Here is a 17588-nt window from a genome sequence, read left to right on the forward strand (position 1 = left end):
TCAGGATTAGAAAAGATTGTTTTTTAATCTTTTCTTTTAAAGATTTTTTTTTAAAAAACCCAAACACTTTTCTCCCTCAAAACATGTAGACAGGATGAATAGTGAGGAGAATTTGTGTACTGTGTTTAACTCCCTTCCATGTACCAGATACTCTCCTGTGTGGCTACAAGGAAGAGTAAAGGTAGGATATCAAAATTATAATGTTCTAAGGCTAGTCTGGTAACTGAAAGGTGAATGATATGAAACTCATATATTACATGATACTATTCAGTCGTGTCCACAGGAGCATGGAGGCAGGACACTTCATCTTATCTTGGTAGGGTTGAGATGAGGTATGAAAAGTTGCCTGAAACAGTTGACATGTGACAGGCAGACAGATTGCTTAAGAGATAGAGGGTTTAGTCTATGGTTGCTTTTCTTCTGCAGTCAGGAATTAGAGAGCAAGGCAAATTGGTCAAGTTACATAGTGTTTCTCCAACTCTACTGATGTATGGTTTTATTATTTGGCTTGATATTTTATGAAGACACTTGCCCTATAATGTATTTTGAAACCAAATGTAAGCAGTTTTTGAACCATTTTCTATTATCATGTAGTATGAAAGTTGAGAATTAACCATAATATTGTATTTCATATTAACTTTTAAGTATGAACTGCCAAAATAGTTTAATTTTTTAATTCTCAAATATGTCTCTGAAGTATTTTGCATAGTGGTAGAATTAACTTGGGTTTGAATTAAATTTGATTGGTTTTTTTATTGCTTTAAACATAAGGATATTTTATAATTTCATAGATAATAGGAAATTTTCAGAAATGATAAGCTGCTCATTTTAGCTAATCTCATTTAGTTAGGTCATTTTTTCCTGAAGTGGCAGGCCATTATATAACTTTGTACATATTTTTGTCTGATCCTACGTATTTTTAGTTTATTTTTTCAGGCTTACAGCACCACTACCTTCTGGTGAAGGTATAATGAACGTAATTTTAACTACTATGTTAAGATATAGGAATACTATTTGGTTAATAACGATTAGATTATTGCCTCATTCTAGTGCAGTGTTGTAGTGTTTGAAATTATCATTACTAACCAAAGTAAAGCTATTCTAGCATACATCTAACATACTCTTTCTAAAATGAATGAATATATATACATAGAAGAAAGAATTTTAGGCTCCTTAAAGAAAGCAGGATAGAGAATCTATTTTAGATTACAGAATATAGCACCAAAGCAATTGACATCTTAATTTTCTAAAAAAAAATCATCTTCTGATTTTGTTTCATAAAATTTGACTTTTAATTATGTTGCTGCTATAATGTTCTCTGAGATATTGTGCATAGATGATTAAAGACATTTTTGGAGAGAGCAATACATCTTAAAATGACCACTGAAATCTCTTAAATCATTGCTTTTACTCGGTATCTCTTTCCTCACTCTCTTTGCTTTCCTTCATAGAAGTAGTGCGTTAGCTTTCTAGTTTTGCGGTAACAAATTACTATGATTTCAGTGGCTTAAAGCCACACAAATATATTATCTTACAATTCTGCAGGTCAGAAGTCCAGTATGATTGTCACCAGACTGAAATCAAGGTATACACAGGCTGTGTTCCTTTTTGGAGACTCTAGGAGACAGTCTGTTTATAGCTTATTTGAATTGTTGGCAGAATTCAGTTCCTTGTAAATACGGGACTGGGGACTTGTTTTCTAACTGGCTGTTGAAGGGTATCCCACCTTTTAGAGGCTTATGGTCTCCTTCCTCCACCTTCAAAACCAGCAATGACCATTCAAGGTCATTTCACTTTGCATCCCTTTGTCCTTTTGTAATCTTCCAGTTTTAAAAAGTTAAAGGATTAGATTGGGCCAGTTTGGGTAATCCAGGATAATCCCCCCTCTGGTCCTTAACCTCAATCATATCTGCATAATTCCTTTTACCATGTAACATAACATATGAATAGGTTCCAGGAGTCAGAATGTGGACATACTTGAGGAACTATGTTTCTGCCTGCTACAAACAGTAATACTAACTGTCTAAGTTTGCTGGATTAATTTTCCTTTTTTGTGTAGAATACCTCTGACTTTTTCCTCCTTGATTCGGTAAATACAAAAGAGGTGTTAGGATTCAGTCAAGATAGTACTGTATCAGGTATAATTCCTATATGGAAATCGTAGGGGAAAACAGATTCTAGAAACACTGAAAAAAGAAAATATGGTTTCAGAGTACCGCTTTGAAAAAACAGGAAGTCTTTGTATATTTTTGCAAGTTTATATTAACTGGCCCTAATTTTTAGTATTAAGGTTCGTAGTTATTCACATAGCAGCAGTGAGTAAGCCAGAATCTCCTAATTTAGTATTAAAACATTTCAGTCATAAAATAAATAAGTACTAGGGTTATAATGTACAACTTAATGGACTACAGTTAACGCTACTGTAGGATACATAGAAAAGTTTGAAAAAGAATAAATCCTGAGAGTTCCCAACACAAACAGAACTTTCTTTCCTTTTTTTATTTTTTTCTTTCTTTCTGTTTTATCTACGTAAGAAGATGGATGTTAGCTGAACCTGTTGTAATCATCTAACAGTGTATATGTACATGAAACCATCATGCTGTAATGCCTGAAAATTATACAGTGATATATGTCGATTATTTCTCAATAAAACTGTGGGGGAACACTCAAAGATAGATACTCATTCAGAGCAATAACATAATAATTTATGTGAATTTTGATAATGGATGGCATTACATCTTAATGTGTTATTTTTTTTTTCCTACCTAGATTATCACAAAGTATGTGTATGAGCTCTTGGAAAAGGACTGTAACTTGAAAAAAATCTCAATTCCAGTAAGTCCAGTTTTTAAAAATGGTTAAACTTTGAAATGAAATAGTTTTCAATTCAGAAGAAACTGTTTATATTAGTTTAACTGTGGTAAATTTAAACATTAAGGTCCTAATGTGTTGATACTGATCATGATAATATTAAATTTCTGGCAGTGTACCTCATTTTGTTGTGCACAATAATTCTTTAAAATTAATACTCTTCAATGTAGAGAAAAAAACACTGATAACCAGTCTTTTTTGAAAATGATGATGCCTTTAAAAGGACTACCCCCTCTGCCTTTTCTTATTTAATTAGTATGATTTATTTTTACTTATTTTTTCAGAGTAAACCAGTGTACTTAATGTTGCACTTAGACATTCACTGTCTCTTTAATTATTTCCTGATTTTTATAATTATATATTTTATTTCCATTTTATCTCCTGTGCACATTTCCAAATTCATTTCTTATGCTTCCTGTTTTATAACATTGGTCCTTCCCTTTTTTGCAGAACATTCTTTTCAAATTTTGTACATTTTCCCATTTCAGAGTGAAAAAGTTTGAGATTTGTTCTCAGTCTCAAATTCACAAAAAAATTTTTTTATGTAAAACATGATACAATCAAAAAAATGAAGAAACAGTAATCTTATATATGAAACGATGGTGGTGTTAGATTAGGTGATCCTTGCTGTTCCTGATAACTTTTTGAGTTTATGATATATAAAAATCTGGAAGGCTTTATGAAAGCAATTAATTTAAGGCACAAAATTTTGCATATAAATACTTTGCTTAGATGAAATTTTGCATGAGATTTTTAAATTCCTTGGGTAAAGTTACTCTATTATGAATTAGAGGGTTTGAGGATTTTTTAATATTTATTTTCACAAATTAATTCCAAAGTTCAATATTTAAAAGGAAAACCTATTTTATGTTTAATTTTATATAAATAAGCTCAAATGCTAGGTCACATTGGTAATCATTTATTCATTTACTCAACAAATATTTGTTTAAAACCCTTTTAGGTGCCAAGTGCTTGTGATAATACTAGTGAATAAAATATTACTCTGTGCAACAACTAGGCTAACCTTCATTTATTTGGAAACTTTTCTTCCTTTTGTTCAGTCTTCCTTTCTTGCTAATTTTATTTCTTTCAAAGTTTCTGAAGAACTATATTTAAGGAGACTTAGCTTGATTTATTGGTACAACACAATTAGGACTGAGCCATTTAACTCTTTAATACTCGTAGTTATATGGAATTTTTAAACTCACTTTAATCCCTTAGATTTCCAGAAGAAATCAAAAGATAATTGGCCATATAGATTATGTTAAATGATTAAGTTTCACTAATTTGCTTTATAGGAAACTTGGGATTAGGTTTAGGAGGACTTCGTTTTATAGATCTGATTCCTTTCCTCTTGTTTAAATTTAGATTATAAAGCTAATAAACATAAAGAAAGCTTTACATTGTATGAGACCTATAGTAAGTGTCATGTCCATTTTTAGTTAGTAAACATTTCCTGATTTTGTAAACTGAAAAGAACCAAAATTTGTTTTGTTCGTTTTAGGAAATTAATGTCTCTCCTTAAGTTACCATCATATATTTTATATCATTATGAAATTTTTCTTCTGTAACTATTCATTTTCTCCTGAGTTCTCTTAAATCCCAAAGCTAGCAGTGAAGGTGGTGTTTTGTTTTGTTTTGTTTTGCTTTGCTTTGTTTTGTATCACAGTTGTTCTTTTTATTATAGGAATACCACCAAAGTTTGTTTCTTTTCCCTGATGATGAACTAAGTTTTAGTTTTATATTTGAACTATTTAATAAGGAAAGAAAGCCTTCTTTTCTTTCCTTTCCTTTTCTTTTTGTAAATAACAGCACCCTGTGGAAACCTATGATTTGATGGTAAAGATCATGATCATGACCCATGTTTACTCCCTACCTTATATATATTCTCTTGTACAAATTATTCTCAATTGTAGTATCTTACACGTGTGTAGAACTTCAGATTACATAAATTAACTTAATTACTTGATTGTAAATTTTCCATTTTATTCAGCCATGTTTAAATGATCATCACAATGAGTGGGGTTCATGAGTATCCTAAAGTGAATTGTTAACTGCTAAAAATTGTTCTCACTGATCAGTTGGTCTTTGAAGTTGATTGGTTAATAAAGTTAGGTGGTGCACTAGAATGACTTTTATATGCATTCCTTAATGAAAGCTCAGTTTAATGAATTAGCACTGTTTGAAGACAATGGCCTTGGAACAGACATTTTCAAACTTAATTAAGCTAATGCCAAAAATTATGTTTTATTCGTATAGATATTTTAGTATTTAAACTTAGTACTAACCTTTTACAGAGTAAGTTATAGATACCAACTAGAGTTCTGTGTTAAATTGAGATGAATATAAGCCAATGACCATCCTAAATACTGTTCTTACTCCTTAATCATTAATACCACTACATTTCTCATTTTCATTTTTTTTCCTTGAAAATTTTGATTTTCTCATGTTTTTTAAGTCAGTTCTTCTGCATGTTCAAGTAAAACTTTTATTCATTTATTCACGGCTACCTTAATTTGCAGCCCTTAAATATTTTTGAACAGCATTTTAATATAAAAAACACATTTTTATCTTCTGAAAGTAAGCACTCTTCCAGTTTTAAAGTGATTACTGTGGAATTTAAAGTGCCAACATTCCATTGCTTAAAAAATTGACTCAGTTCCTTGGTAACAGGGGACTTAGTCAAATAGAGAAAAGAAATAGTGAACAGCACCTACTGGAAAGTCTATAGCTACAGGGTTTTGTTTTGTTTTGTTTTATTTTGTTTTATTAAGATAAACAGATGTCCATTTCCATAGCCATTCCAGGATCCATTAAGGCCTCAATGATTTAAGAGGTACTTTTATTTGTGCACATTTAGACATACTCTTTGGTAAATGAATGACTGGAAACCTCTATGGCGTCATTTTTATTATACACTGACAGCTTTGCTTTTTAATTTTTTCTTTTGTTCTTATCACTTTTCTTTTTTTAAAGCCATTTTAACTGAGTGATTCTTCTGTTTTCATATAACACTCATAGGTAAAAGAGAATTTTTCTTCTAAGATTTGGTTTTCCCCATCTCTCCATCCACTTCCCTTCCTCTGACTTCAGTCATACCCACTATCATCATCATAATTTGCATACTCTGGACATCACATGCAAGAGAAGCTAATGTGACTAGTCGTTTTACACTTCATACTTCTGTTACTGCATACTTCATTACTACTAATATACAGTTATGCCATTTTAATTTTTAGCATTATGTAGCTCTTTTAAAATTCTTTATAGTCATATATTAGTTTAATCTTCAATATATGCTTTCTGAACCAGGGAAGTATTGTAACAATTTAGGAGGACGTATTATTTAGTTAAATGCCTTTATTTAAAGGAGGTCACTGGTGATGCTAGGTGAAGTTCCTTTTTCCAAAAGTTTATTTATTCCTTTATTTACTGAGTGCCTACAATGTACCAGCCTCTCTTCTAGACATTGAGATTCTAGCTGGATACACAAAGTCCATGCCCTTCTGGTGGTGGGAGGAGATAGTTAATAAAGTTACATAAACAAATATATAAAGTAAAACATACATTAGATTGTGGTATGTGCTATGGAGGAAAATAAAACAGAGAAAGGGGCTAGGGAATTCTTGGGGAGATGTTTAAATGGGGTAGTCAGGGAAGGCTTCCCTGAGGAGGGGATATTTTTTTAAGCCCTGTGGCTATGTTCTTCTTGCTGAAATAATTGCCCTTTATGCTGTTTAAACAAATGGCTACCAATCTATTCGTTTTAGGATTAGAGAAATTTTAATTTTTTTCTCTTCCCAGAAATAGTGACTGGGAACATTTAGAATCCAGGACGGTTTTTTTGGTTTTGTTTTGTTTTGTTTTGTTTTGTTGTATATAGAGTTTTTGTCTATTTTTTAGTTTCATAATTTTATGACTATATACTGGAGAGGAAATAAAGAGCTATTTCATTACACAGTATGTGGACTGAACTTCTCTATTTGAGTCTGTGTATTACCAGCCACCAAGACTTTAGCTTCTGACTCTGACTTGGCTGCACAAAAGCTTTCATTCCCAGGTACTGGCCACTGCTGACATGGATACCATTCAGTGTAGGCCATCAATCATATATAAAGGTTGGGAAGTTACCTCTTTGTAAGTCTTTTGAGTCTTTCAAATCTAAAACATATATCATCTGGTTTAAACCTAAACACTAAGTATAATCAAAATGTGTAAAATATTCATTCCATAAATAAGTACTACATAAAATGTATAAAAATACTCATCCTATAAATATTTAGTACATAAAATAAAGTTATAGGAATACATAAATAATATTGCTTCATAAAATAATTGTTATATGAGCCTGTGTTCACATTCTGAGTGAAATTTCAAAGACCATTTACATAGAATAATAGGTGATTGAGTTTTTAAATAGTTCCCTGTCCCACCTTTTAAAAGCTTAGTAGTATTCCTGGCTAATATATGATTTTCCAATAGCTATATGCTCCAGTGGGGTTTTTTGTTTTATTTTGTTTTCTGTTATAGATGCAATGCACTTCTGTTATGGAATTATAGACTCATTAACTGTGTGATCTTAGGCAAATTATTTAAATTCCTAGGCCTCAATTTCATCATCTATAAATGATGATAATAGTAATACCACTTTAATGAGATTGTGATTGAGATAATGTTTTTAAAACATTTAGCATGGTATCTACACCATAGGAAGCACTCAAAACAATCAGTTATTCTTACTTATAATACTTAATATTAATATGTACCAATAATACAGGGAGATGTATTTCCAGTATTCTTTTGTCATATTACTATCATGTCTTTTATGCTAATCCATCTCATATGTAGTCGTTAATGTCTAATGAATATTTTAATTTTTTTAAGCTTTTTTGCTTCTATAGTTCTATAATAGCCATTCTATAGTTTATGGTAACCATTAGTTGTTTTCTCATTTATGTCTATGCCTGATCAGAAAACATTTATTTATTATTTAATTTTTTTTAATTACAGGTAGATGCCACTGAGAGTGAACCAAAGAGTTTTATCTTTATGAGTGAGGATGCTTTGACAAATCCACAGAAACTGATGGTTTTAATTCATGGTAGTGGTGTTGTCAGGGCAGGTCAGTGGGCTAGAAGGCTTATTATAAATGAAGATCTGGACAGTGGCACACAGATACCTTTTATTAAGAGAGCTATGGATGTAAGTGCAATTTCTTTTATATTTTTTTGGCATTTTATAGCTCTGTTTTGTTATGTGTTATAAATTATTTTATCCTGTCTCTTCAAAAGTGCATTCTAAACATAGTTTTATCTTTAAATTGTTTTTTTTATTTGTAATGAAAGATTATTCTACATTATTTTGCAGTTAGAATGAAAAACAAAATGGAATTTTATTTAGATAATGTCTTTAAAATGAATATTTTTGATTCTTAATTTGTTATTTGAAATATCACTTAAATTATCAAACACATCAATATTATTTAAAATACATATAAAAATATCAAGACTGCTTTTGTGAATCTTTGCCTACCTAATTTAGTTAAGCTAGAAACTAAAGGAAATCTACTTGAAATTAATTTCTTATTCTTTAAAAGAAGAGTTTTAAAAAAAAGAGTTGGAATAACGCAATGTCTGTCATTTCTTTACAAACTCTAGAACTCAAAATGCTTTAAGCATTAGACAAAGACCTGTAAAATGGTAAATTGAAATATTTAATGAATTACTTCATTATTACTTGAATTCTACCTTTCGAGAAACTTATATTTTAAAATTGTATTCAAGGTTTTCTTTCCTATAATAGTGAAATTGTTTTTTCTGACTTAGCATTGTTACATCTAAATGTTTGGCTACTTTTTTTTTTTTTTTAACTGTCTCATTCTTATGTTGTGCAGGGAACAGCCAAATTTTGCAAAGTATAGGTTTCTTTCAAATATGAATAGAGATTTTCTTCAAAAAAAAGGTGTCTTGTAAAAAAGAGTTCATATAAAAACTCAAAGTTATTTAGGAATATATATGTGCATGTATGCTTTATAAGACCTACATTATTACATTTTTGTAATTACAGCGGGAGAGGTATTGCTTGATACATTGATGATTTCAAAGGTCAGAGATAAGTTCCCTGCTTTTTTGCCTCTGAGATGATAAAATTAAGGCCTAATCCAGCTCTTAGAGAATATTTTTGTTAATAGTTTTTGAGGCCCTTAAAATGCTTCAAGTAGAATTTCTTAGATTAATTGTGTACTTTTTTTAGTGTTCCTGGATATTCAAAGAACACAAGACATTACTTAAGATTGGTTGCAGATTTCAACAGTGCAGTTTTATAGAATTTGAGTAAAATTTAGTGGAATTTAAGTAAAATAAATTGAAGTTTAGGTTAAAGTAACTCGCATAAAATATTGTATCATTGAAACATTTATATTTCTGGTGAAATGAACTTTTTCTCTGACACATTAGTTTGTGGTTATAAGAGATCATATCAGTGATTAAGAACATTATATGTGAAATGGGATTACAGTTCAGTGTATATTTGAAAATTTAGTAAAGAGAATCGTGTGTTTGTACATATGAGGGCTTGGTGAAATACTGTATGTAATTATATTATTCCTGCTACTAGATCAACTAACCCTTTCCTATACTAGAATGTTGTATTGTTATGTAAGATTTTTCAAGGTGAATGAGTATGGTAAGTCATGCCAAACACCTATAAACAAACTGTTGATATCCCAAACAGGAGGGAGGAAGTTTGTCAGTAACTTTAGACTAGTCAGGCATTTTGTTCTTATAAGTAGAAGTGTAGTGTTTAGAAACTAACAGCATTTCATTGCTTTGACTGTTCTCTGCTTTTCTCAATAATAGCAGCTCATGATTCCTTTAAGAAAAAAAAAATCAGCTGATTTCTTAGTACTTTAGTATTTAGTGTATTTAGTTTTTATATGTTATATACTTAAAATTTTAATTGATATACTTTTTTCTCTTTATAAAAAAACAATTCTGAACTTTATTGTGGTAAATTTCTATATGGTGAATATTTAAAAATGGATATCTCTTTTTAATCTAGATAAAGTGATTTGTTACTTTGCCTTTACCTTTTCATGGCGTTTCTCTGGTGGTTCTTCAAGGGCTACTGTGTGTTTGTGTGTGGTGGGAGGATGCTGGCGGGAAAGAGGTGGTATTCTAGGAAGCAGGCAGAGGAAGAATAACTGGAAGGAGAAAAGCCTGTCTCATCCTTACCTTTTTTTTTTTTTAAGATTTTATTTATTTATTCGACAGAGATAGAGACAGCCAGCGAGAGAGGGAACACAAGCAGGGGGAGTGGGAGAGGAAGAAGCAGGCTCATAGCAGAGGAGCCTGATGTGGGGCTCGATCCCATAACGCCGGGATCACGCACTGAGCCGAAGGCAGACACTTAACCGCTGTGCCACCCAGGCGCCCCTCATCCTTACCTTTTAATCAGATTAGCTCTGTTTGGTTTTTGTTGTTGTTGTTGTTGTTGTTTCTGTGGACTTAGTTCTAAAATTATATTTAAAGAAATATTTCCAAAGTTTACAAGACTAGGAGCACTACTCCTTTTTTTGTGATCTGTCAAGTTTTTCATATCACAACTGAAGTAAGTTCTGATATTTCTCAGGAAAGACAATATGATCTCTACTCAGTGTTGTTAATAGTATGTCTGCTGTGCCAGCTCTTCCTCAAGCTCACCCACTCTCACTAATAAATTTTCCTACTTGCACAGCTCAAAAAAAAAAAAAAATCTGCTATATCTCTTGCAGATTTTTAGGATAAGATTAAAGGTCCTAATATTGTATTCATAGCATTATAAGGTTAAAACTTTTTCCCATCAGTGGAACCCTGCCTCTGAGTGTACTGTTTTGTAAAAAGTGGGTTTAAATCTATGCAGCCATTTCGGTTGAAGCTGGGGTGAGGATTAGAGCAACTTCTACAGCAACCCCTGAGATTTCTTCCCCAAATCCTGGGGCTCCATAGCTAACAGTCTGAAAATTAAAGATATTCCAGTCCTTGCATTTTAGATACTTTAGACCTTTACTGTAAAAAAATTATTAATATTTCATGTTGAAGAAATAGTACATATCAGATACATCCCCGCAGTACTTCTGAGGTTTTCATAGCTCATATTTTTAGTGTTTAACAGTCTTCATTGCATAATACATTACTTGGAGCAGGAAACAGTATATCATATAGCCAAGTACTGATTATTCAGTGTTTGTGCAGTTTGAGAGTTACTCATACGTGTTTCTTCTTTGATCTTTTCTCATGTGTATCTTTTTAGGCATTTCAGTTGGTCTCTAAAATGGGAAAGGAAAGAAGAGTCATTACACTGCTTAAAGTCATTAAATTACTAATTGCAGGTGAACAAGGGTGCAGAATTCAAGGAGTCGGTCACTCTCAGGGTTGTGCAGTATTTGTAGGACCCTGAGAGTGAGTACCTCCTTAAATTTGGCATCCTAAGCACCTTTCTTTTTTTTTTTTTTTTTTTTTAAGATTTTATTTATTTATTCGACAGAGAGAGAGACAGCCAGCGAGAAAGGGAACACAAGCAGGGATAGTGGGAGAGGAAGAAGCAGGCTCATAGCAGAGGAGCCTGATGTGGGGCTCGATCCCAGAACGCTGGGATCACGCCCTGAGCCGAAGGCACTAAGCACCTTTCTGATCTCTCCCTGTCCACGCTTTGACTGACTGAGATGTACTCTCGAGAAGTTTTATGGAGAGTAGTTTGAGAGCCATTGCGTCTATACAGTCAAATTTTTCCATGCATCAGAATCACTTGGAGAGCTTGTTGAAACACACATTGCCTTGTAGCAAAACCAGGTTTCGATGTAGAAGGGTCTGGTTGGGGCCTGAGAATTTACATTTCTAAGACCCTCCCAGGTGATGTTTATGCTCCTAATCTGGGTACCACACTAGAACCTCTGGTGTAGGTAACACTCTTTGGTTTTATTTATACTTCTCAGGCTCTAGGTATAATGGATAAGGTAGAACTTGATGGCAATTATATTTAGTATGACCGAAAGTAAGAAGTTCTAGGAAATGTTTTATAATGAAATCAGTAGAGAAGTAAAGTTTAAGTTATGAAGAATGCTTTCAAAATACTATATAAATTATTCATACTCAACATGACAAAATTTATCGATTGTAAGAAGTCGGATTACTTCACTAAGCCCACATTTTTACTTATTTCTCATAGCTGGATTATTTAGAAAAATCTGATGTTTCCCTAATTACTTACCTTGAGTATACTTTTCATATTGTTATAGCTAAGTTTAAAAATTATACTATTTTTATCAATGTAATTGGTACAGTTTGGGTATAATATGGTGGACTAAGCTAATTAGTATGCATTTCTCCCTTCCCCAAACACACACATAAGAATAATGGATAAAACATAGCAACAACAAAAATATTAAGTATCTAGTTATGTTCAAAAGGTAGAAAAGGAATCTTTAAATGCCTGACTACAAAGGAAAACTTAAAACCACAGTGGTAAGTCCCTGGAGGGTTTAGTAACCCAAAGGGTGTAGCTGATGAGGTATAAGTCCTACATTACAGCTTTGAGCTTGAGAGGCAGATTCTAATACCAAGACCCTTGGAAATAGCGAAGGCCTGGAAGTTTCTGCTTTTTTTAGTTTTCAAGGGTAGAAAAATCAGTTCATGGCCCAAAGGTGAAAAGAGGACGTTTATTTGCTTGAGAGGCCAGGTGGGGTAAATAAACATCCTCCCTTGGGAAATAGAAGCCACAGATCACACCCCAAATTTGGATTTGAATTTGCAGCCTGAATTTAGACAACCTGCGTAAGTGTGGGAATCTCAAGCAATGTATATTAATATAAAAATGGATTCTGGACTGATGAAACCTCTGGGGTACTAGGTGGAAGCAAACACAAAACTGCCAGTAGCAACACTTTCCAGTCCAGGGTAAATCCCTAATGGAGATGAATTTCTAGTCAGAAACTAAAAATTATATGAGGAAATGATTCATCACAAAGAAGGGTCAGGTGAGGCAACTAACAATCAGACACAGTTGAAGAGAGAATTGATAAATTAAAACCTAGAGTTGAGGAGTATAGCATACAGAATGTAGCAGAGAATCTGAGAAAAAAATTTGATAGATAAAAAGTCATGAAGAATAGAATAAAATCTAATATTCTTGTAGATGTTTCAGAAAAACAATAGAAAAAAAGGGGAGAAGAAGAAATATATGAATTTCTGACAGTAAAGACATAAATCATTGAAGCATGCCATAGCTTAAGCAAAACAAATGGAGAGAAATATACACTTAAAATGTATTAAAATAAAACTGCAGAACATCAGAGGATATGTGCATATAATCTAAAAGTCAACTAAAATCAAGAGGCATATATCAAAATAGTGATTATCCTTTGCTAATCCTTCCTCACTTATTCTGTTCCCTATATATAATCACTCAGTACTTTTTGGTGTTACTTGTATGCTCTTTATCCATATTTTTAAATTATAATACTGTCTTTTGATTTATCAGTCGCTTTCTGTTATTGTAGTCAAGAATCTCTTTCCCATCATCACAGTTTTTGGATTAAGTCAGCAATTAAGCTTTATAACATTACTACTACTTTAATATTGTTTATGGCTAGCCAGGTAGGTACTATGATTATTTTTCATTTTTGCTGAAGTTTTTTTTCATGGAATTGATTTTTTTTCTATTTTCTTTGCAATAATTGTTAATTCAGATTTTGATTTATCTCTCAGTAGTATTTTTAAAGGGTCAAACTTATCAGAGCATCTCATAGGTTCCTCTTCTTCTGGAGAAATGTCTTTTGGAGCCCTGTGGACTTTTTTGTTCCAGCCGTGACTGGTCACTTTCTAAGCCTGCGTATCTACCTGTCTGTCATCCTGGGACTCCCCTTAGATGGTCTCCTTATGTTTGAACTCCTGTTTCCTGGATCTAAAGACCCCAGCTTTTTGGATATATGCCCTCATTTTGTTGGAGCCATCAAAAAGTGAATACAAGATAGGTTTTTGAAACCTTGTATTTCTGAAAAAAATGCCTTTATTTTACTTGCTCCCTTTATTTTGATAATTCAACTAGGCATAGAATTCCAAGTTGAAAATCATTTTCGTTCTGAAACTTGGGAGGCTTTGTTTCATTGTCTTTTAGCTTCCAGAGTTTTAACTGAAAAGTCTGGTACCATTTTGATCTTGAATCCTTTTGTTCCCTCTCTGGAAGCTTCTTTTCCTTCTGCCTGGTGTCAAGAAATTAGTCATACTGCTTTTAATGAATTTCCTATGCCTTGGAGTTTTTATCTTTGTTTTGTTTTTTTTCCACTGTGTTGGGCACTTGGTGATTCCTTTCTCTCTGTAACGTAAACTCACGATTCTCAGTTCTTCGAAAATTTTTTGTGTTGTTTCTTGCTCATTTTAATCTTCTCTTTTTCTAGAATTAGTATCTTGGTTTTAGAGTTGTAGATTGAGCCTGTAAATGTTTTGTCTAATTGCATATACTTTCTTATTTTCCATCTATTTTTGCTCTAGTTTTGTTCTAGTAGGTTACCTACTTTATCTTTTAACCCTTCTATAGAATTTTTCAAGTTCTTCTATCATATTTTGGAATGGAATTCTCTTTTGAATCATTTTGCAGACTTTTGCATAGTACACCTGATGTGAGTTCCAGGTTTCTCTGCTCCCCTTCTGTGGTCTTTTGTCCTTCCAGTCCTTCTCAGGATATGTTTCTCAAAAGGAAACATCTTTGATCTCTTTTAGGGCAAGTGGCATAATGTGGGATTATGACCTGGTTTGGGGGTTTGGGGTTTCTTTTTTTTAAGGAATGGAATAATTGCACCTTATGTGAACTTAAAAGTAATGCTTCCGTTTTTAGTTTCAAGGCTTACTCCTACTTTCCAAGATCACCGACATCCCGGTTTCTGGGTTTTTCTGAAATTCTGTGGATGCTTTGGCTTTCTTCTAGTCATTGTTTCCCTCTGGGCACTTAAGGTTTTTTTCCCCTCTGTAGTACCAATCCAGTTCTATCAGCTTATAGTCTTCCAAAAATTTATTGTTTGTGTCCTCTTTTCTCTCCACTCTTATTTGTTTTGTCCCGATGGGTTAATACCACCCTTCTTTACTCAGTAATTTGAATAATACATTTTTTTAAGCTAAAATTTTAGTGTGATTTGTGGAAGGAATGGAGATAATCAAAAGAATTCAGTATAGCATTTTAATTACATGTTTTTAATCTGGTTGTTCCAGTGATAGATTGTCACTTTACAACTCAGACCTTTTTAAAACAAATTACATTAAAGCAACTTTCTATATAACAAAATTGTTTATAAATTTTAGATGATGACATCCTTATGTAGCAGTATTCATAACACTAGAATATTTTAGGATTTTCTTTTAAAAATCATTGATTATGAAGCAACTAAATTAAAGAATATATAAACTGTTGCTTGACATAAATTACAGACTTGAAAAGTTGATTTAGAGCTTTCTAGTTTTTGAATTATTTGCTTCCCTTTTAATAGCTATACTTAACTTTTTTATTCTGATGATTCCTCTTTCCATAATGCATTTGGAATTCCCCCCCTTTTTTGACAGGCACATTTTGTAAAGCTGATTGATTACAGTATTAGGATTTTTTTCCACAATGTGCATGGAGCCATTATAGGTGGTTATCTAAAATAGGGTGTGGTTTCTTGTTGTTTTTTTCTCAATAATTGAAGTAATAAAATTTTGGTAACACCTTCTTAACTCCTGCCTTCAATTCCTAGTCTTCCAACTAAGTATTTCAAGGTCTTACTATTTCAGGATAAGTATTTACAAAGTTGGTGACATGGAAATTTTAAGAGAATTCTAGTGGGTGTTATTGGTTAGTAGATAGTAGTAAGAAGTACTGTATCAGTATAGGGCATAGTTTTATTTTTAACTGGAGCAATGCCATCTAGCAGCTTTTGGGATATTACTTAGTATTTATATAGTACAAGCAGAATATAGTTTAGCAGGAAATGTATGCTTAAGGTCTCAGAAACCTCCAAAACATGAAAGTTGTTTGGCGCTTTTAAATATATCTTTGTTTAAATGACTTATAGGCATTGATGCTTTTTTAAATAGTAATTTAAAGATCTGTGGATTTAAGAAATGCTCTTTAAAATGTGTCATTTTTCAACATATAAGATTGGCAGATAAATTGTAATAAGTTGTATGATAATACCAAGTTTGGATATTTTTGAGAATATAATTTGAAGCAATCTTTTTAGTGGTAGTTTAGTTATATTGCCCCAAATTAAATGTGCTTATTAACCTTTGACCCTAAATTCCATTTGTAGGAATTTACACTAGACCAGTACAGCAGGTATACAAGCATGCTCATCATAGCAGTTTGTAATAACACAGAAAATTCTAATCACTTAAATACCCACTGGTAGGGGACTATTTGATTAAATAATGGTATATTCAGATCATTAAAAATTATGTAGCTATTAAGAAGGATGAGTTGTGTGTGTGTGTGTGTTCATTCATATAGAATGATGTCTAAGAGTTATCAGAGGAAAACACAAGAATAAGATTGTTTGTTCAAAAGTACAGTTACACATACATGCACATACACCTCCATACATACATGGGTATACATTGATGTTCTTGGAAATTTATGCAAGAAACCATGAACTTTTCTTTTACTTTTATTTCTTCAGTTTTTTAATTTAATTCTCTCTCTTTTTCTGTTACTTTGAGCAGGTATTACTTTAATAACTAAAAAGATAATTAATTTAAAAATTTTAAAAATAATATTCATGAAATATACTATAGTAATATTGTAGTTATTCACTGAACCATTTCTAAAAGAGCTTAAATTTTAGATTATAAAACTGCACGCAATTTATTTAAATAATTATTGATTTTTTTTCCCCTTAAAGACTGGCTAAGTTTAGACCACTAAAATTTACATTTCAAACTTAAAACAAAATAACTGCTGATTCTTTTTTTCCTATTTAAAATATGGACTACTAAATTATAGGTTGAAACCAAGAGTACTAATTCCAAATTTTAAAAGTAAACTTTGAGAGAAACTATATGATAATCAAAGAAAATATAAACTGTTACATTATAGACTTCATAGAAGATTGTTCAAGTCAAGAATTCCAGAAAAGGTTAAAAAAGCTTAGCACATTACTGAACTGACAAGGTATACGAGGCCACACTAGCCCCCATGCCAGCAAAAGAAAACAGTGGAATGACAGCTCTAGTGTTTGGAGAAAGGTTGTTAACGACAGCTTATTCCTTTATGATTTCAACTCTTGACAGAAGACAGGTCTGCTTGTTGCATCATGGCAGATATATCATTACCTTCTGGCCCTGTCATGACTGAATTGGGGAAAAAAAACACAACCAGTTTTGAAAATCCAATTACCTTCTGGAATTTTGGTCACTATTTCTGAGGTAGATGTGAGTAAGCCGTTTTGTGATAGCTCTTTGTATTTATATTGTTCTCTAGTATTGAACTAATTAACTAATTAAGCATATACTGAAGCTCTTTCTGTAGTCAAAGTAGAGAACGAAGTATAACAGCATAGAACATCTTGATATTCTCACATCATCCCAAGAAAAATATTACAAAGACACTTATCCTTAATATCTGTTTTCTACTTGTATTTATACCTGACATCAAATAACTTAAAGTAGACCTTTTCACAAAGTGCAAGAGAAAAAAATACTGGATTTTAAAACAAG

General features: G+C 32.1%; 1 protein-coding gene across 9 annotated transcripts in view; it reads left to right on the plus strand.

Annotated features, from left to right (window-relative positions):
- ARB2A (ARB2 cotranscriptional regulator A) overlaps nucleotides 1-17588 on the plus strand; it is a 422367-nt gene that overhangs the window by 105586 nt on the left and 299193 nt on the right. For 8 of the 9 annotated variants that reach the window (XM_087861977.1, XM_045796280.2, XM_087861982.1 and 5 more), the window contains 2 exons: nucleotides 2770-2835; nucleotides 7882-8073. In XM_087861977.1, the coding sequence (XP_087718103.1) occupies nucleotides 2770-2835; nucleotides 7882-8073 (258 nt within the window). The remainder of the gene's footprint in view (nucleotides 1-2769; nucleotides 2836-7881; nucleotides 8074-17588) is intronic. The other variant, XM_087861983.1, reaches the window with a different exon arrangement.

This window comes from Ursus americanus, chromosome 5 (genome assembly GCF_024610735.1).
Source record: "Ursus americanus isolate L20-20 chromosome 5, mUrsAme1.1.p, whole genome shotgun sequence".
Lineage (NCBI taxonomy): Eukaryota > Metazoa > Chordata > Mammalia > Carnivora > Ursidae > Ursus > Ursus americanus.